The sequence below is a fragment of the Lepisosteus oculatus genome, chromosome 18 (assembly GCF_040954835.1).
Source record: "Lepisosteus oculatus isolate fLepOcu1 chromosome 18, fLepOcu1.hap2, whole genome shotgun sequence".
In the NCBI taxonomy this organism is placed as follows: domain Eukaryota; kingdom Metazoa; phylum Chordata; class Actinopteri; order Semionotiformes; family Lepisosteidae; genus Lepisosteus; species Lepisosteus oculatus.
This window is the reverse complement of record NC_090713.1, coordinates 13,571,518-13,593,330: the sequence shown is the minus strand read 5'-3', so window position 1 is coordinate 13,593,330 and position 21,813 is coordinate 13,571,518. Positions and strand designations below refer to the sequence as shown.

The 21,813-nt window shown below is 40.4% G+C and overlaps 1 protein-coding gene across 1 annotated transcript in view; it reads right to left on the bottom strand.

The window, feature by feature from the left end:
• Window positions 1–210: 210 nt before the first annotated feature.
• The window catches only part of LOC102685703 (protein NLRC3-like), a 36,086-nt gene continuing 14,483 nt past the window's right edge, over window positions 211–21,813 (bottom strand). The window contains exons 2-8 of the mRNA XM_069180133.1: window positions 16,668–16,716; window positions 12,436–12,690; window positions 11,329–11,379; window positions 8,798–10,553; window positions 8,042–8,108; window positions 3,293–3,330; window positions 211–361 (exon numbers count right to left, since the gene is read on the bottom strand). Coding sequence (XP_069036234.1) covers window positions 211–361; window positions 3,293–3,330; window positions 8,042–8,108; window positions 8,798–10,553; window positions 11,329–11,379; window positions 12,436–12,690; window positions 16,668–16,680 — 2,331 coding nt within the window. The 5' untranslated portion in view covers window positions 16,681–16,716. The remainder of the gene's footprint in view (window positions 362–3,292; window positions 3,331–8,041; window positions 8,109–8,797; window positions 10,554–11,328; window positions 11,380–12,435; window positions 12,691–16,667; window positions 16,717–21,813) is intronic.

Sequence of the window (21,813 nt, the reverse complement as noted above, 5' to 3'; positions counted from 1 at the left end):
TTCAATCCCGGACTTGGAGAAATATATGTGTGGAGTCTGTATGTTCTCTCTGTATTCTCACTTGTTTCCTCTGTCAAACCCCTGATGGACTGATAACCAGTACAGGGACCTGTGTTGGGCCCACTGCTTGCTAGGATAGGCTCTGGCATGACCCTGAATTAGAAACAGTGGAGTCCAGGACATACTAGGTGTCTCCTCCTCTCTACTTTTTCACAGAGCCCTGACATCCTGCTCTCCCCCAGCCATGACCATGATGTCATCAGTATACTCCGGGTCTCGGATAGTAAGATCAGGGCAGCTTGGGATGGACAGCCTCTTGCTGACCCAGCGCAGCTGATATAGAAGAGGCTCAATGGCGTATCTCCAAAAAGTAACAGAGTACATCAGGCTATTTTCACAACCAGTCTCCAGCAGTGATTACTAGATTTTAAAGGTGTTATAAGGTCATGAACTTGACTCATTTTCTTTGACCTGGTCTCTCAATCAAAGCCTGGGTCAAAAGATTGAGCATGTAATTGCTTCCACCATGTCCAATTTAGGAAACTAAATTTTAGTACAAGACAGCAGCCAAGAGAGAGCAAGTCCATACAAACCAGAATTCTGCCTGAGACTTTGTCTGCCAAAGGGGAAATCTTGTGATTCACAAACCAGCTTTGAGTTTCACTTAAATTCAGTTAACATTGATACAGTTGGACTTCATTGTCCACAGAGTATATAATATTCTGATGTATATTCTGATATTCTATGCAATAATCTACTGTAGGCAGTAAGAGCACTATATCCTGAGACAGTCTGAGTTCTCTCACTTGCAGCAGGACTCGAGTCAGGCTCTGTGTTCAGACTGTTTGAATTCCCTGAAGAGCAATTTCAGCACCAAGATCAACAACGCTCTTTCTGTTTGTGATGATAGCAAGCCTCACCCCTTAACTTTTAAGTATGGCCAGTTGACACAGACATCCAGAGGCAATTTCTGTCTGGAATGATATCCCCTCAAACATTTTGCAATATCTCTGGACAATAGAGCTTAAATTGAAGCTACCTCTTGAGCATTATGTGTATGAAATCATATTTCTTTTATTGGATATTTATTTTACTGTTATTACTGTTAGATATTTCTGGATATTTATTTTACTGTTTCCACTCACCAGACAGAAATATCCAGGACAAAACACATAAAACAAAAAATAGATTTTTTTCTGTCTTCAAAGATCAATATTTTAAGTTCTGGACCTTAAAAAGTCTGAAAATGCTTATAGACCTTTCCCTACAGTATGTGTCTTCTAGCTTGAAGAAGAAATACAAATAAAAAATTGAGACAAATGGAAGAAATCTAAAATATTCTACATATTGTATTGTGAAGACTTGGAATGGTATCACTGTGTGGGCCACTGAAACACCGGCATCCGAGTTCTGTACTAAAAAGAGTTTTACAGACAGTGGAAATTTTCTTGTTCTGTTAAAACTATTATAACATAAAATGGAAAATGTGTGTTTTTTCATCCATTCATTTAGCAGTATTCACAAATAAATGTGCACTTTCCTTCACAAATCTGATGAGCCAAAGCTAAACAGTTTCCTTTTACCTGATTGGTTTTAGAAAACATATCTTCTGGACACTTGGTTAAAAACAAATTTCTTAGCTGAAAATTACATTTAACCCTAACCTTAAACCAACTGTGGTGAACTTGGCCATATTTATGCTACTCAAACTGCAGTGGAGAGGGTCAGCAGTTTTAATTCCTGGGAGTTAATTTCACAGTGGACTTAACCTGGTCTCACCACACCAACATCGTGGTCAAAACAGCACGGCAGTGCTTATTATTTCTCCGTAGGCTAAAGACGTTTGGCATGCCATCACATATCCAGACCACCTTCTACTGGTGCATTATTGAGAGCATCCTGACTTGCTGCATCACTGTGTGGTATCGGAGCTGCTCTGCTTGGGATCACAAAGTACTGCAGAGGGTGGTGAGGTCAGCACAGCTCATCACTGGTTGTGAGATACCAAACATACAGAATATCTACTCTGCTAGATCTCTTAAGTAACCACCCTAATGGTCCTTGTTAAAAATTCAGGTTACATGGACATGCAGTTTTCATTGTATTTGGCACACTGCATATTACACTATTTGGACATAATGTATTGCATACACAATGGACATGTAGCAGTTCTATTTATATTTAGTTTTTTTTTTTATTCAATTTTTATTGCACTATTATTCTGTAACTTTTAATTTTGTGCTTTTTATTTTTATTTCCTTCTGGTGAGCTCGCAGAAAAGACATTTCATCGCCAGCAATTACTGCTGCATGCTGTATTGTTGTGCATTTGATAAATACACTTTGATTGATTGATTGACACAGAAGAAAAACTAATAACACTTGAAATGGCTATTAAAGACAACTTAAACCCCTCAGACACCCCGATCACAGAGCATGACCTGCTAGTCAAACTCCAGGTCCTCAGACCATGACAAGTCTGTGGACAAGATGGAGCCAACAGCAAGATGCGAGATGCTGAGACACAGCAGTTCAGAATTGCAGCAGGTCCTGCTCAAACTCTTCAACCTTGTACTGAGAGTACTGAGAGTCAGGTGTTTCCCTGAGGTCTGTAGTCAAGGACTGGTCACCAACATCTATACATTTGGAGACAGACTTGTCCCTTAGAACTACCAGGGCACCTATGTGAACAGTAACATGGGAAAGCTATTCTGCAGTATCATGGAAGCCCAAATAATGGCCATCCTTTAACAAGCACAGTGTACTGAATAAGAGTCAGACCAGCACCCTACCACACTGCCTCACACATGATAACATTTATACCCTGGACAGACTTATAAACAAACATGTCCACCCAAAAAAAATTGTTTTCTCATCATGCATGCAGATGTCTTCCTCTATAACAGTGTGCCTTTCGTACTAAGCTCCCCCCTCGGCTATTTCCAGAAGATGTCCACTATCTCCTCAGAAAGTTCACGTTCACACACCTAAAGAAGGCTCCACAGTTGAAATGTTGTGTCTCTTGTCTTTGCAGCATGGAATAAGCCTTGTTCATCTTCGCAGCAATACAAGCTGTGATCTGTAGGGAGCAGCACAGTGTCCTACCCTATCAGAGATTCTTCATACTCAACTATGATTTGCACTTGAAATGCACTTGAAGTGGCCTCCACTGGATCAGTCAGCACTCAAGTGGTCACTGACTTCCTAGATTCCCTCTTTGCCCACTGGGATTTGCTTACCACCATCACCATGACAATGGGCCGCAGTTTGTGTCCACTGAGTTTCAGTCTTACCTGGCCACCCGGGGCATATGACACACTTGTAAGGCATTCTAAAACCCAGAGGAGAATGGGGGCTGAATCAGATGCTCAAAATGGGTGGAGGAGGGAGGAAGAGCGACTGAACATGGGGCTGAAGAGTGGTGATGTATTGCATGATGCTCCTCGTCTGTATGTCTTTTTCTGTTTCGTGTTGTGTGCTTTTTGTATCTAGTCTGTCTTTTTAGCAATAGCAATTACTTATGATCGAAATGCTTGTGGACACTGGATCAAGAATCATTGACTTAAACACAGATATATTCTATTTGAATCTAAATCTAAATCAACTATCTTGGGCGCCTCTGTGTACGGACCCCCCCACCTGACTCAGAGCAGAGCAGAGGACTTCAAGTGAGAGTGAAGCGCTGCGGCTACTACTCACGACTACTACTACTACTCTCATGGCCAATGTACAATCCGTGGAGAACAAGATGGACAAGCTAAGGGGAAGGTTAAGCCATCATCAGGACATCCAGGGCTGCTGTCTCACTGAGACCTGACTGACCCCCAGTACACCTGACTCAGCTGGTCAGCTTGAGAGATTCTCCAAATAGCATATATATTGGTCTGGTCTGGCTGGTAAGAAAAAAGGTGGTGGTGTTTGTCTTATGATAAACAACTCTTGGTGTTGAGAAGTTAGAATTTTCAAGCAAATTTGCTCTCCGGACCTGTAATATCTGACTGTAAAATGTCATCCATTCCATCTACTGAGAGAATTTTCATCTGTTATTATTTCTGCAGTGTATTTTCAAACCCATGCGGACATGAAAGCAGCACTCAGATACAAGCTGCCTCTTCTGATGTGCACCAAATGTGGTGGGGTATTCAGACAATAACAAACCATAAAGCTAAACTAAGGAGGGTTACATCCTCAGCCTATTACGCTCGGTTTGAGAACAGCCGGTTCCAGTGTTCCTAGCCACTGATGATAGAGCCATGTCTGTCATGGAGGATGAACTCAGGACAACTTCCAGACGGGTGAAAATATGGAAGGCAACCGGCCCAGACGGTGTTCCTGGACGGGTCCTTAAGTCCTGTGCAGACCAGTTGGCCACGGTTTTTACAGATATTTTCAATCTTTCACTTTTACAATCTTCCTTCCTGTGTGATATAAGAAAACTTCCATCATACCAGTGCCTAAGAAAAATACTGCGACCTTTTAATGATTACAGAATGGTAGCGCTTACATCTACTGTAATAAAATGCTTTGAAAGGCTGGTCATGAGGCACATTAACACAATGGTACCTGAGTGCTTAAAGCCCCTCTAGTTTGCGTACTGGCATTGCAGGTCCACTGATGACACTATTTCCCTGGCTCTTCACACTGCTCTGGCTCATTTGGATGATATAGACACATACATCAGAATGCTATTCACTGATTATAGCTCCACATTTAACACAATAGTTCCTTCCAGACTAGTCAGGAAGCTGAATGACCTGGGTATCAACACCTCTCTATGCAGGTGGGTTATAGATTTCTTGACTGGGAGACTACAGACTGTGAGGATAGATGGAAAACTTTATTCCACGCTGACTGTGAATATACAGTAGCTGACCCTAAGGGCTGTGTGTAGACTCCTGCTGTTTTCCTTATTTACCCACAATTGTGTGGCTAGACACAGCTCCAACTCCATTGACAAATGTGCTGATAACACCACCATCATTGGCTGAATCACCAGTGATGATGAGACAGCCTACAGGGATGAGGTCAGGAAACTGGTGGAGTGGTGCATTGACAATAATCTCTCCCTCAATGTAGGGTGGCAAAACCAAAGAGCTGGTCATTGATTTTAGAAAGCAGGTTGGGGATCACACCCCTATGATCAATGGGTGACAGTTGAAAAAGTTTGGTCTATCTTTAACTGTCCTTATCACATTTTACAGGTGTGCTATTGAGAGTGTGCTCACATGTGGTATTACAGTGTGATTTGGCAGCAGCTCTGATTGGAAGGCGTTACAAGGGGTAGTCAGGTCAGCCCAGTCCATCATTACAGCTCCCTTCTATTTCAGACATCTGTACAACTTGCTGTCTCAGGAAGGCTGGAAGTATCGCTAAAGATACCAGTCATCCCGGTTTCTCATTTTTCTCTCCCCTTCCCTCTTATAAGCATTATAGGAGCACCAAGGCTCAAACGTCCAGACTCACACATGCAAATTAGCATTTCATTGAACTTTTGCATATGACACATAAACTGAATTGAATCAGATACTAAAAATTGGAGTCTACCTGGCTGCTCCTTCTCAGGTGCAAGTTCAAGATCATAACAACCAGGGTGACGCAGTGTTTGCTTTTTGTGTTTTGTTTGTCATTGGTTTTATTTTACTGAATTTACTACATTCATGTTAAAATATGACTGGATCTACTGGATTTACATGAAAGGGTACTTAATTTCAATCTAAAACCTGTTATAGCGAGTAAAACTAACCTTGTGCATGTTTCTAATGGAGTCCAAGGTGAACAAGCCCGAGAAGGGCGAGGCAGGAGAGTAATTGATAGGTCCAGGTGTAGTCGAGTCCAGAGAGGAGAGTTAGGAAAATGAATCCAAGAAGGGCAAGATGAAAGCATGGTTGAAAGGTACAAGCTGGAAAGGGGTCCAATAGGCAAGATCCACGAGCGCAAGATGTTGAAGGTTGTCAGCAACAAGAGCTCAGGAGGTGGAAAGATTCCTAATACCAAGCAGTGAACAAGGTGAGCAGAGGGTTTAAGTAGTAAAGGAGGGGGTGTGGTGTGGTAATTGGGTAATGGGAGTTAATTAGGGCCAGCTGCGCTCGTTTTCATCAAGTGACTTTATTGATCTGAACAATGTACTGTAGGTATCTTGTGCACTTGTATCCCATCCCAGACTAAGAAACAGGTCTGATGAACTGGAGTTCATACCCAGCTTAGAAACACTAATCTCAGCTAACCGCTATCAAGAAAGTAAAATGTGCACTCTCTGCCAAACAAGATGGATGAACTGGCTTTGCTCATTTACTGTAATCAATAAGCAACTCAACCTTAGACAGGATTACTCTAACTGCTCTGTGCTCTGTTTCACCTGGTTAGGTTCATCTGGAATCAGATTCCATGGTAAATCTGCAGGATTTCTCTCTACGTTTTTCAGACTGGACAGCCAATCATTTACTTAAGCTGTTTATAATGCACCAGATGCAAATTACTTTTGCTATCCAACAGTTAGCGTTGAAAATCACTGAGGTTAAAAATTCATAATTCCCCAGTCATTGTTTTGGGAAATTTTAAGCACTCGAATCCAAAGACAGTTTTCCCCAGATAAAAACAGCAGATAGAGGTTGCAACTAGGAAGGACAGAACACTGGAACACTGCTATGGTGCTGCGCACTATTCTATGGTCATACCGAGAATAAGTCCACACCTCTTTCAGTCAGTCATGTCATACTGCAGCATTTCTTATCCCAAGATATAAACAGATCCAATGCATGTAAACCAATAATAGGAAGTGTAAAACAGTGGTCAGATGAGACTGAGAAAGTGCTAAGGCATTGTTTTGATACCACAGATGGGAGCATGTTTAAGGAGGCCTGGTTGGATCTTAATGAGCTTACTGACACAGAAACATTATATATTCTCTTCTGGGAGAGTGTATACATTCCTTGAAAATCATTCACTGTGCGCAATAATAATCAGACCTGGTTCAACAGGGAAATTAAAACACTGTGGGGAAAAAAAGAACAGAGCTTTCAAAGAGGGAGATGTTGCCGGTTTCTAATCTGGCAAATACAAATTCCAAAATGTAGTAAAGGGGGCCAAACCTGAATATAAGAACAAACTTGAAAATAAACTAATCAAAGAAAACTGAGGCATCTGGCCAGGCCTTCAACTAATCTCAGACTACAAGGTGAAACAAACTGCTTCAGCTGATGATATCTTTCCCCCCAACAAGCTGAATAAATTCTACTGCAGGTTCGATGTACAAAATAATCTGCAGAAGACTGCCCTACACAGCCAGTGCAGCTTCATTACTGGTGTGTGTTTAGAGTGGTAATCATACATCAATATGAAATAGGTAAATATCTCCTGTTTTAAAAAAAATCACATTTGTTGGTTTAACTAAGTTTAAGTTAAAACGTGTTTGTGTTGCTACAGTGAAAAGCACTGCTCTTCAGGTTTGAACTGTAAATCTGCAAATGTATAAGAGTGCTTAAGAGCATGATGGTCAAGTAAAGTATAACTCATACTACAGCATGTCTCACTGAAATTCTCACGATCTCAAATGCCACTTTTTTATGTTTCATCTGTTGTTTCCCTCCTCCACTTTTCCACACTTCTCACTCTGCAGGGGTCTAAGTGTCCTCATCATCAAAGTGGGGAAGAAGGGGAAGGAGGGAGATTGTTGCATAACACCACTAGTTTAAAATGTTGATTGTTTTATTAACACCACTTTCTTATTTTAGATTTTAATTTTGAAGTATATTATACAGTGTTATGATTAGTATTTAAAAGCAAATATGCACTTAACCTCAATTGTAATTTCTGTTAAAGGGCATCTTTAAATCCCGTATTGTCTCCAAATAACTGGTAGAACAGTTTTTTACTCCCATCATTGACAATATTCATGTTTGCTCTGTTACATTTATTTATTTTTTATATGATTTTAATATTTAAGAGAGTGATATATAAAAATGTCAATATAATACACGTTATTATATTTCACTATTAGAACAAAAAGAACACACAGAGGTTTTGAAACTTGCATAGATCCTCACTGCCTGCAGCACCGATTCCTTCACTTCATACTGATGAAAACACATGATGACAGGGCAAGGCCCTGGGCTATTCGCACAAGAACCGGAAGCTCAATTACATCTTGCCCCAGCAGCTCCAAAAACAAAAAACACATAGAAGAAATAGTAACATGAGACCCCTCGATTAACTCAGACAAGCTCACAATCTGTAGATCTTGTCTCCTATTACAGTTCTCTCGCTCTGTCAGCTTGGTCTTGACAGCAGTTGAGTCTGAGCCACCTTCAGATCTGAGACACTGTCCACAATGTCATTGGCTCCAGTTTGAGAATTTGCTGGCCCTGCACGTTTACAGCCAATTTAGTGCAGTCAAGTTTGTGACTCAGAGCCACGATAAACCTCAAAAGTCAGCAGATAAGACAATGCTTTTCTGAGGCTTTCCAGTTCTGAAAATACAGCCACCATTCATACAGTACTACAGCTGTATTAGCCAAAGAAGTTAGAATGATACCTGTAACTGGAGTGTTTGAGTTTTAAGCTGCAAGCTTTTCTCTTCCAAACTGCATTTAGGTTTAGGTTTAGACAATGTTATGTAGTGTAGAATAAATAATTTAAAATAGTAAAAATAATTATGGGTTTTAACAATGAAAAACAAAAAGTGTGCTAAAGCATGAGGTGAACACATCTACTCCCCAAAGCACCTAGCCAGAAGACGGCTCATATGGGCAATATTGACTCAACATCTTATTCTGTATGTGAAGTAAATCTGATGTACTTACCAAAGGGTTTTTGTTATCTTTGCCACAGGTAGCAATCTCCGTACACATTCCTCTGATGTAGCATATTCACTCATGTCAAAGACATCAATCTCTTTCTCAGACAGCAGTGAGAAATAGGCAAGTGCTGAACACTGGGAAGGTGAGAGTGTTTGTCCTGAACGTATTACTTTATCCAGAGTCACATTGAACTCATCCATTAAAGACTTGTCCTTCAGTTCACTCAGACAGTGGAAAAGGTTCATGCATCTTTCAGGAGAGGAAGTTTCTCTAATGAGTTCCTTGATGAATCCTGCTGTTTTCTGGATGTCACTGGAGTGATCTTGTGTGTGTGACAGGAATCCCTTCAGAAGCTCCTGGTTGTTCTTCATTTCCATCCCCAAAAGGAATCGGACAAACAGATCAAGGTGACCAGTCCTGCTCTGGATGGCTCTTTCTAGAGCACCTTTATTCAGGCTGAATAGAGATATTCTTCCCAACCTGGAAACACCCAGAACTGTTTTCTTTAGTGGGTTACTATTATTGTTTTGATAGGAACCGAAAACATACAGAGCTGCAAAATACTCCTGGACAGTAAGGTGTAAAAAACAGTACACCTTTTCCTGAAATAAGGCTTTATCTTGTTTAAATATTTCCTTCCACACCCCTGAGTAAAGGGAGGAGTTGTGGAGATCAATGGCATATTCTCTCAAATCTTTTTCATAGAAAACAATTATGTTTTTCTCTAGACTATCAAATGCCAGCTTTCCCAGCTTCAGAATTGCTTCTTGATTTGATTTGAGGACATTTTCTTTATTTTCCTTTGCTGTGAGTAAGACAAGCAGAAAGTATGTATAGAAATCTGTCAGTGTTGTTGGATTGGCCCCTCTGCTCTCTTCCAATGTGTGCTCCAGAACAGTAACTACAATCCAGCAGAAAACAGGAACATAGCACAACATGTAAAGACTCCTCAATGTCTTTATATGTGAAATAATTCTGTCTGCTAGAGCTCTGTTCTTACATTTCTTTCTGATGTACTCTTCCTTCTGCTGGTCTTCAAACCCCAGGACCTCTGTCACCCTGCAGATGAGCTCTGCAGGGATCAGACCTGCTGCAGCCGGTCTGGTAGTGATCCAGATGAAGGCATCATCAGAAAAGTTCCTCTTGATGAGGTTTGTTAACAACATGTCCACTGAAGTTTGCTTTTTCACATCAGACCATCTCTGGTTTATTTTAAAGTTAAAAGGATGTTTGCTTTCATCCAGACCATCTAAGATGAACAGGACTTTGTGGCCATCTAAAACATTATCAGAGGATTTTAGTTCTGGGCAGATATACAGAACTAGCTCCTGTAAACTCATTTCTGATTCGATCAAGTTTAATTCACGGAATGGAAGAAAAAATATAAAGTCAAAGTCCTGGTTGTCTTTTCCAGTAGCCCAGTCGAGAATGAATTTCTGCACAGAGAATGTTTTCCCGATGCCAGCAACTCCCTTCATCAGTACTGTCCTGATGGGTCTGGTCTGTCCTGGCAGTGGCTTGAAAATATCACTGCACTTGATGGAGCAGATCTCTGATTTTGTGATTTTGGAGATGGTCTCTATCTGTCTGACTTCATGTCCATGATTCACCTCAACACAGTTGCCCTCAGTTATCCACACGTGTGTAAAGACGTCATCGAGGAGGGTCTGCTCTCCTGGCTTAGCAATTCCCTCAGACACAACTTCAAACTTCCTCTTTAGAGCTTTCTTGTGTTTGTCTTTCAGTGTCTGCAGCCACCCTAAAACAGACAGAACACGATAGTAAAGGGACAGAGACGGCAGGAGAAATACTGACAGTGTAATATGTCTGTAGAATTAGTGTCCAAGAAGGACACACAACACACCTGTTGTATGCAGGATGATAGATATAAATAAGTAAAACAAACACAAAACAGCCATAAGGTAAAAAATATTGTATTTAAAGTGAAAAGAAAGAAATACTCAAAAGCAAACAAAAGCCTAAGCTCCTCTTAGAGCTACTTACTAGACCTCTTCCCAGGTCCCTCACTATCAACAGCTAAGCTGCTTACCGGCTCTAAAATAAAAGCCTCCACACAGTTCACACTAATTTATAAAGGCCTCTGCCCCTTGGGTTTTTATAAGTCCATAGTTTGGTTTGCTGTGTTTTTTGCTAAACAGAATTTGTTATTCCCTTCTCTGTATCTGTTTGCTTGCTGGTTTAAGTCATGTAGAGTCTTGCAGTTAGAGAATGAGTGAGACTGGCTTTCTTTCTGATTTCTTTCTGTACATTCTTTAAATGTTATATTGAACAGAAACCCATTATCTGACTTAGTAAAGCCAGTGACCAGCCCTGGGCTCTATCTTACACCAGTTTCCAGCATTTTACTGAGCTGAGATTCTCATCAGTGACCTGTCCATTCTGAAGGTGTTCAGAGCCCATTCCCAGGTGATCACAGGAGCTCTACTCTGTGTGGTTTAGTGAAATAACACTGGATTAAACAGCACTTGGAAGAAAGAAAAATTCACACTGAATATTTTAAATATTGGACCAACCTGTACCATGTGTTTGAGAACCTGGAGCCTGTTGGCTTTCTGGTGAAGGAGCTGTAACAATACAAAGAGAGTTTTCACTCCCTGTTCTGTTAAAGTAATAGTGACTGGTTGTTCATTCTTGACTATGACTGCTTTTGATCAAACCCATCCATATTCATGTTATCTAGAGCTCACCTACTCTTACATCACACTATGTGTTTCTCTTAATTGAATAGGTCTAATCATTGTGATATGTGAGTATATAAATTATATAGTTTTGCCACCTTGTACAAGGTCTATGTATAATGATAGCAAGTTGTTTTAAAATACAAGTAAATAAAAAGTAAATATTAACACAAGAATAGTTGTTAGTCATTGTAGTATATTCAGTAAAATGCACAATTAATCACTATGTACACTACATACTATATACAAGTAACATATACATAATTATAGGTTTTAAGTATAATAAGATCTAAATAAGTAAAACAAACACAAACAGCTATAAGGTAAAAAATATTGTATTTAAAGTGAAAAGAAAGAAATACTCAAAAGCAAACAAAAGCCTAAGCTCCTCTTAGAGCTACTTACTAGACCTCTTCCCAAGTCCCTCATTATCAACAGCTAAGCTGCTTACCGGCTCTAAAATAAAAGCCTCCACACAGTTCACACTAATTTATAAAGGCCTCTGCCCCTTGGGCTTTTATAAGTCCATAGTTTGGTTTGCTGTGTTTTTTGCTAAACAGAATTTGTTATTCCCTTCTCTTTATCCGTTTTCTTGCTGGTTTAAGTCATGTAGAGTCTTGCAGTTAGAGAATGAGTGAGACTCATTGTCTATAGTTGTTCCACCTTGTATAAGGTCTATGCATAATGACAATAAGTTCTTTTAAAATACAAGTAAATATCAACACAAGAATAGTTGTTAGTGATTGTAGTATATTCAGTAAAATCCACAGGTAATCACTATATACACTACATACTATATACAAGTAAGCAAGGAAGTGAAGTTTGTCATTTTTGCTATGTGCTAATGAATGTTTATATGATGACAGATGACATTGTGAGAAGCAAGGATAGAATTAAAAAACAAGAGAAAAGAGTGAGTATGAATGAGAATGGTGCTCTTACCCAAGTCTTTGACAAGAGGTCTGTAGTTCTTTTGCAGAATTGTGTAGAACTTGTTTTTCACTGTTGTTCCCCCAGAATCCAGGACTTTATACAGCTCTCTCATTTTGTCCTGAGGGGTTGTAGCAGCATGGACCCTGCTGTAGCTCTCCTGATGGATCATCTTTTCTGAGAGCAGTTCATCCACTATGGGGTCAACTGGGTTCACCCTCTGAATGAGAGTGACCCTGTGATTATCCACAAACTCAACACCTTGGGCTGAACAGCAGGGAGAAAGAGTAAGAGACAGAGACAGGAAAGTGAACATGGGTGAGGAGAAGTGTAGAGTTAAAGAAGAATGTGAAAGCAGAAAAAACGTTTGTTGTTCTTTGGATAGTGCAACATGATCCTTTAACAGTCGCACATACAGTCATGTGAAAAAAAGTACACCCTCTTTCAATTCTATGGTTTCATATATCAGGACATAAAAAATTATCTGGTCCTCTAAAATTAGGTAAATCTAACAGGTAACAAACAACACATAACAGATTCCACTATGTCATTTTTTATTTAACAAAAAATAAGCCAACATGCAGAAGCCATGTGCGAAAACTAAGTAGCTTGTAGAACCACCTTTAGCTGCAATAACTTGAAGTAATTGTTTTCAGTATGAGTTTATCAGTCTCTCACATAATTTTGGAGGAATTTTGTCCCACTCTTCTTTACAACATTGCTTCCGTTCATTGATGTTTGAGGGCATTCGTTTATGCACAGCTCTCTTAAGGTCCTGCTACAGCATTTCAATGGGGTTGAGGTCTGGACTTTGACTTGGCTATTCCAATACCTTGATTATTAACCATTAACCACTAACACCTGTAGCACTGAAAGCGCTATGAGCACCATCCCCCAGGCCAGGCTGACCATCACGGCTGACCAGGTGAAGAAGGAGCTGAAGAGGCTGCACCAGGGTAAGGCCACAGGACCAGATAACATCTGTCCCAGAGTTCTGAGGGCCTGTACTGATCAGATGAGCGGAGTGCTCCAGCGACTGTTCAACCTGAGCCTGCGCTTGGAGAGAGTCCCGGTGCTCTGGAAGATATCATGCCTGGTCCCGGTACCAAAGAAAGGGCGCCCCTCTGTCCTCAACGACTACAGATCAGTTGCACTGACTTCTCACGTCATGAAGACACTAGAGTGGCTGGTCTTATCCCACCTGAGACCCCTGGTCAGCTCATCACTGAACACCCTACAGTTCGCCTACCAGCCCAGTGTTGGTGTGGAGGATGTGATCATCTACATGCTGCAAAGGGCAGCATGTAGACCTGGACCTGGACAGGGCTAGCAACACTGTAAGGATCATGTTTTTCAACTTCTCCAGTGCCTTCAATACCATCCAGCCCTTACTTCTAAGGAGGAAACTGAAGGAGATGCAAGTCGATGCTTCCATGACCTCGTGGATCACTGACTACCTGACAGGTAGTGAGTAACACAGGGGCACCTCAAAGGACAGTTCTTTCTCCATTCCTCTTCACCCTCTATACTTCGGACTTTAAGTACAACTCAAAGTCATGCCACCTGCAGAAGTTCTCAGATGACTCTGCAATTGTGGAATGTATCAATGGTGAGCAGGAGGAGGAGTACAGAGGACTGGTCAGCAGCTTTGTGGAGTGCTGTGGGGTGAACCACTTGGAACTGAATGTAACAAAGACAAAGGAACTGGTGGTAGATTTCAGGAGGAAAAAGGTCAAACCTACTCCTGTCTACATCCACGAGAGTGCGTGGAGATGGTGGACTTGCTGGTTTAAGTACCTGGGAGTGCACATCGACGATAGACTGGAATGGTCCAAGAACATTGAGGCCATCTATAAGAAGGGACAGAGGAGGCTCAAGTCCTTCAATGTATGTAGTAAGATGCTACATATGTTCTATCAGTCGGTGGTAGCGAGCGCCACCCCCTTTTAGTGCACCCCTCACTGTACTGATTGTATTGTATGTATTGTACTATTATTATTATTGTATCATTCATTACACTGTGGCTGTGTTGTCTGTGTAAAGCTGCTGTTGCACTGCAATTTCCCTCAAGGGATCAATAAAGTATCTATCTATCTATCTATCTATCTATCTATCTATCTATCTATCTATCTATCTATCTATCTATCATTTTCTTTTTCAGCCATTCAGTTGTAGATTTGCTGGTGTGCTTGGGATCATTGTTCCGTTGCATGGCTCAATTTCGGCCAAGCTTTAGCTGTCGGACAGATGGCCTCACAATTGTCTCTAGATTAATTTGGCATAAGGAGGTGCTCATGGTCGACTCGATGACTGCAAAGTGCCAAGGTCCTGTGCTGCAAAACAAGCCCAAATCATCAGCCCTCCACCACCGTACTTGACGGTTCGTATGAGGTGCTGGTGGTGAGACGCTGTGTTTGGTTTTCGCCAAACATGGCGCTGTGCATAATGACCAAACATCCTCACTTTGGTCTCGTCTGTCCAAAGTACATTGTTCCAGAAATCTTGTGGTTTGTTCAGATGCAACTTTGCAAATCTAAGCCATGGTGCAATGTTCTTTTTGGAGAGAAGGAGCTTTCTCCTGGCTAAACTTCCACGAAAGCCATACTTGTTCAGTCTTTTTCTGATCGTACTGTCATGAACTTTAACATTTAACATGTTAACCAAGGGCTGTAGATCCCTAGATGTAACTCTTGGGTTCCTTGTGATTTCTCTGAGCATTATACAGTCTGACCTTGGGGTGAGTTTGCTGGGACACCCACTCCTGGGAAGATTGGCAACTGTCTTGAATGTTCTCCATTTGTAAATAATCCTTCTCACTGTAGAATGATGAATTTCAAATTGTTTGGAAATTGCCTTAAAACCCTTCCTAGATTGATGACCAGCAACAATTGCTTCTTTGAGTTCATTGTTGATTTATTTGTTCCTTGGCATAGTGTTAACACACACCTGAATGCTCCAAACTACCAAACTGCTAAAAGTGCTGCTTTTATAGAGGTGGTCACACTTCCTGATGATCAACTAATCAAATGCATTTGATTAGCAGCGAATGGCTGCTAATTGACTTCTTAAGTCCTATGGAAGCAATAAGGGTGTACTTATTTTTTCCCACATGGTTTCTGCATTTTTGCTTACTTTTTGTTGAATAAATAATGACATAGTGAAATCTGTTATGAAGTTGTCTGTTATCTGATTCTAGATTTGTCTAATTATAAAAGTTGGTGAGGACCAGACGATTGTTATTTATACCCTGATATGTAAAACCATTGAATTTTTTTAAAAGAGGGTGTACTTTCTTTTTCACATTACTGTACAAACATCTCTGAAAGAGGACATGGTAAATTATTTCACAAACCTTTGAAAAAGAAAGAAAAAAACTGCATTTCATTTGCAGCTGCCTGACCATTATAGCATCCTTGTAACCATCGTGTCCCAACTAGCTCAGTTGGTAGACCATGAGACTCATAATCTCAGGGTAGTGGGCTTGTGTCTCAAGTCGGGCGCAAGGTTCTTTGCTTCATGGAGCAAATATACAAATAATAAATGTGAAGCTGGTGTACAAACTCCATGCCAGCAGCCCACACACCATTTATACATACGGCTTACTCTTCTGTCCATCCTAGTCCACAGCGCCATTCTCAGCCTGCATCCCTTCACTCTCCGCTGCTTTGAATTAGAGCTGCCTCCTCCACAGCTGGGCACAATATGGACATCTGTCTAGCTGCACCTTAAGACACTAGTCCACTCCTGCAATTAACATTTGCCTTCAATCTGTTCTCTTTCTTGCCCCTCACTAGCATGCCCGGAGTGGCATTTCTCAGTGAGATAGTGTGGTCCCTCACACATATGTCTAAGCATGTGTGGCTCTTTATACTGTCCTGGTATAATATTCCCCATTCATTACCATACAATGAATATCCTGACTGACCTGCGTTTTTATTTTGTTTTATTGTTAACACCCTGAAACCAGGCACCTGTATATATTCTGCCATAGAAAGCTGGAAAAATAAACCAAGTCCCCTTCTGTAACACAGCCCTAACTGTGTTAATATCCTTGGGATATTCACTGTACTGGAACTTCACTGACTAGTCAGTGCTGAAGAGAACTAAACTGGCATTAATGCAGAGGGTGGGTAAATACTGTACATTGGAGAATATCCATTAATTAAATGTCAACAGACTTAACAATGCAGTCTCCTGCTTTACAGAAATGGTCAATGGAGATTAATATAAGTTCAATACTGTACCTGCTTCTGACATCTTTCATGGGTCAATTCTATAGGTCCCAGTTTGAGCCTGAAATCCAAAACAAAAGAAGTGAAAAAATAAGCCTTAATTTGCCTCTTTCATCTTTTGATTTGTGTATGTTTCACATGAAGCTCTCCTTATTTTGCCATGACCCTCTACAACATTCATAATAAGACATTCTCCTTCATGCCCTGAAACTCCTTCTCTGTTTTGAAACTCCATGTGATTTCCTTCATGATCTAGAACTCTGTCTTCCCTCCTCCAAAACTAAATGCCATGTGCCCTGCTCCTTGCTACAAAAAGTTCAAAAAGTAATGCAATAAAAAATATCCATCAAGTTCGCTGGATAGAACACATCTCTTTGCATGAAAAAGTAGATGCTGAGCAGATTTTTCTAAATGTATTTGAATGTTTGTAAAAACACAAGGGTAGTGCTCATGACTGACATCATATATTTGACACCATTTCTAAATGGCATCAAATACAGTGTAGCGGCGAGTCTTATTAATAAGACAGAATTAAGTGTTGCTGTGCTTTCCCAAATGAGGCCTCATCTCTCTCTTCATCTCTGTGGTGCAGGCACAGAGAAGCTTTTCATGCAGGCTGATTTAAAGATGTTTTCTTTTGATAAGGGACAGATTCCAAAGGGGGATGCACTTAGCTAAGCCTGGTTATCATGATCAATGGTCATCCATTGGCGCCTATCTGTCTAGGGAGTGCCAGATGGACATCTGTACTGCATTACTAAGTGTCAAGAGTAAGTGACTCATATCTCACCTTGATCAACCAATCAGGGACTGGTAGGGCCGAGTAACCCACGTGGGACTCTGATGCCCATGAAACTTTCAGCCAATGAATGAGCTGAAGTTCCTCCAGGTAAAAACAGGCAACACAGAGCTCCAGGAGACTTTTCTGGACAATTCTAAAGGGAATTCAAAGGAGAATTCCAGGGCAGGACGGCCCAGGAGCATAAGGCTCCCAAGGGCAGGACATTCTCGCAGCGCGCCTCCTGACCATCCTGAGACTCACCCCGGACAACCACGGAACGGCCAGTGTGCCCGAGTGCCAGAACTTTCCTCTGTTCTAAGAGTCTAGAGCGGAGGTTGCAGAGAGTAACCAGAGGATCCACCCGAGGTTAGCATCAGCAGCGCACCGTCGCAAGCCGCACAGCACAGCCTGGCACCGAGCCAGAGAGCGCAGATTGGACAGCAAAAGCCTGCAACTGTTTCTTTGTGCCCGCAGGAGATCTGAATCCCCCGAGATTGGATGAGTATTCAACTTCACTGCATTAATGCTCGAGAATTCAATTGTTATCCCAACTAGTTGATATCAATTTAATTCCTAAGAGTTATGTACTTGTTTTGAGTATCTAATGTAGAAGTTATAACCAAGTTCATTTACAAAATGGTCTAAATGAATGATAAACTGTACGTATGTCCTCTTCGTAACTGACTGAATATATACCTTTTGTATTCTGATAACCCTCTCAATAAGATCTGTTAGGTTAAATGCATATTCTATGTATTAATAAATGTATCCTCGTGTATTAGTACCTGTGTGTGTGTGTTGTTTGAGTTATATCGCATGATTGGATTCTAAAGCCATTAAAAGAATCATTTTGTGATTTACTGCTACAATTAATAATTGTCCCAGTAAATGCCCAAACCCTACAGAACTGGTGCCTTCAGAGAGCACACTACAACAGTGACACTCAAACTCTTGTTTAAAGGGGAATGTTATAAACAAATGGAAAAACATTAACACGTTATTTACAAATGAGAGCAGGCAATTCAGGCCATTGAACTAAGTATGTTATCTAGCCATTTCATCAAGGAATCCAGGATATCACTTCAACCGCATGACTTGGCAGCTTGTTCCGCACCCCTACAATCCTTTATGTAAATAAGTGCCTGCAGTTAGTTTTAAATAAACTTCCATGTAGTTTCCACTTGTTCCTTCTCATTCGTGTTTCACTGTCCATTCTGAAGAAATCCACTGGGTTGACTGTTACTGTCATTGAGAATTCTGACCACATGTATCAGGTTTGTTCACAGTCATCTCTGCTCCAATTCTCTAAATAAAGGGATCCAATATATGACTTCAATTCAATAGGACTTCAATTCACTATAGTTATAATTTAAAAAACTACATAAATTCATAATCTATAAAGCACAATGTTTGTTTGTTCTTTATGCACGCTCTTATTTTTCATCCTACAGACCTGAAATTTTGCACACAAGTACATCTTACCCTAGGTTAGGTTTTTAACATAAAACCTTTCACCTTCAAGGCCAATAAAGGCCGAAAAGGCCATTTAATTGAAAATCCGGCATGTTCCGTATCAAACTGAGGGGAATCCCCGTCCCCAATTTTTTTAGATAAACAGGATTTAAAATGCAAGTGCAGCAGTGGACATGTGACATTCCAAACATGCTGAGCATGTGGTAAATTTATGTTTTATTCACAACATTCGATTTTCGATTATTGTTAGGCTGGGCAAACGATTTTTTTTATTTGTAAAAAAGAAATAAAAAATATGATATAATGATATGTTCCTGCTTAACTTAGACATTGCACAACTTTAAAAGCTATAAAAATAGGTTTCGATAGTTAATAACCACTTTTTATGCGAATGATTTTTCTTCCTCATGATCAGCTTAGAATCTTTGTGTACGCTGTAAGGTTTTTACTTCTTAATTGTGAATAGAAAAAATCATATTCTGTTCTCTTCCTGGTATGTAGAACAGATCAGCAGGTCTTTTTTTCCCAATCAGAGGCTCTGAAAATAGTGTACTGGCCACTTCTCTCCGTCATGGGCGGGCCGGCACCGACAGAGCTCAGTATTACACAATGGCCGTTCTACAGCGTGGAGTGAGAATGGCACCAATTGCGTCTGCATTCTAACTTAGTGTTTAAACTTAAACAACATAAATCATTTTCTTTGACTTCTAAGTCCCTTAATTATCATAAAGCACAGGTTTCTCCTCACTTCACTACATTCGATTTTCATTTCATTGATTGCCAGCAGCCATATCACCCTGCAACTCACACCTGGCAACCCACTGAAGCTCAGCAGGTGTGAGCCTGGTCAGTACCTGGATGGGAGACCTCCTGGGAAAAACTAAGGTTGCTGCTGGAAGAGGTGTTAGTGGGGCGCTCACCCTGTGGCTCATTTGGGTCCTAATGCCCCAGTATAGTGACGGGGACACTATACTGTAAACAGGCGCTGTCCTTCTGATGAGACGTAAAACCTAGGTCCTGACTCCCTGTGGTCATTAAAAATCTCAGGGCGTTTCTCAAAAAGAGTAGGGTTGTAACCCCGGCGTCCTGGCCAAATTTCCCATCGGCCATTATCAATCATGGCCTCCTAACAATCCCCCCTCTATGAATTGGCTTCATTACTCTGCTCTCCTCCCCACTGAGCGGTGAGCGTTCTGGCGCACTATGGCTGCCGTCGCATCATCCAGGTGGATGCTGCACATTGGTGGTGGTGGAGGGGAGTCCCCATTACCTGTAAAGCGCTTTGAGTGGAGTGTCCAGAAAAGCGCGATATAAGTGTTAGCAATTATTACTATTACTTAGACCACTTTTTGATACCATCGTTGGACAAAGCAGGAACTTTTACTTTCTAATGACAACGCATGTGGAAAGATTACAGATTTTAATCGTCTTTAATTTTGTTTTACATTTTAGAAAAGTTTCATCTATACAAACACCAGAAAACTATTCTCAATTGTATTTCTGAATGTTATGTTACACTTAGTTCATTGTTTTAAATACATCTAATTAAGAAAGTTATGTGTTAGGATAAACTATTACTAATTAATAATATTAAATTTAGCACTGTAATAAATTGTTGCACTTTTTCCCGCATCTTGTAAAAATATGTTTTCTTTGTTCAAATATACATTAAATCTGATTAAAACTTAACCGAAAATAAGTTAAAAACAAAATTAAAGAAAAAATAGGGTAAAATATAATTCAAAATATTTTGCTAACAATTTTAACTGTTTATAAAAATAAAATGTATTAACTAAGGAATAGGATGGCACCGTTGTTAGCATGCTTTTTGTATGTTTGTTTTCATAAATACAACAATAGTACTAGATGTCTTAGTGGCTTTCAAAATTAAATTATGCATGTAAATCTGTGAACTAGAAAGATAACTAAGCTATCCATCCATTTCTAATGGTGGCCAAGTGGTTAGCATTGCTATCTTGCAGCACTGGGCCCTAGGTTCAATTCCTGCTGTCCTGTGTGTGTGGAATTTGCATGTTCTCTCTGGGTTCTGTGGGTTTCCATATGTGTGATATGATTTCCTCTCGCAGTCCAAAACATACTGGTAGGTTAATTGGCCTATGGGAAAACTGGCCCTGGTGTGTGTGTGTTTGTGTCTGTTTGTCTGTCCCATGAAGGACAGGCACTATGTCCAGTGTGTATTCTGCCTTCCGTCCATTGCTTGCTGGGATAGGATCCAAATCCTCTGTACTAGATAAAGAGATGGCTATGAGATGGCATGAGATGACTATGAGATGGCAGCATCTCACTGAGGACAAATTATTTTATAGGGCTGGCTTAAGGAAACAGTCTTTCCACCTCTCTTGCACATCAGTATCCATACCTAGTTAGTTTTTTAAACCAATTGCCTCTAAATGGCTCTGGATCAGCATCAGCTATGTTTGCCCATTCCTTCAATTCATGTGCATCCAACACACAGTTCAATGCTAGCAACTACACAAAATCTAAAATACAATCCTCATTTCATCATCTTCCTCTGCGGCCTATAACATCTCCTGTCATATTGTCGAAAGTATGCCTATCCCCAGTGATATCAGAGTCACCTACCCTGAGTGCATTTAAATCTAACCTCAAAACCTTTCTTTTCAGAAGTCTTATTTAGTGTCTGTATCTGCTTCATTTTCGAATTTCTTTCTTATATGTATTTACTTTGTAATCTGTACATAATTGTTTTTACACCTACTGCATTGCTTTGAGATGGTACCTTTAAAGGTGCTATATAAAATAAAGTTTTTTATTATTGTTATAGATCAGATTTTCCCTGGTTCAGAAAAAAAAAGATCTTAAGTATACTAGTTTGTCTCACACCCTCTTTGCTACATGGATTTCCATACTAATCTGATCAAT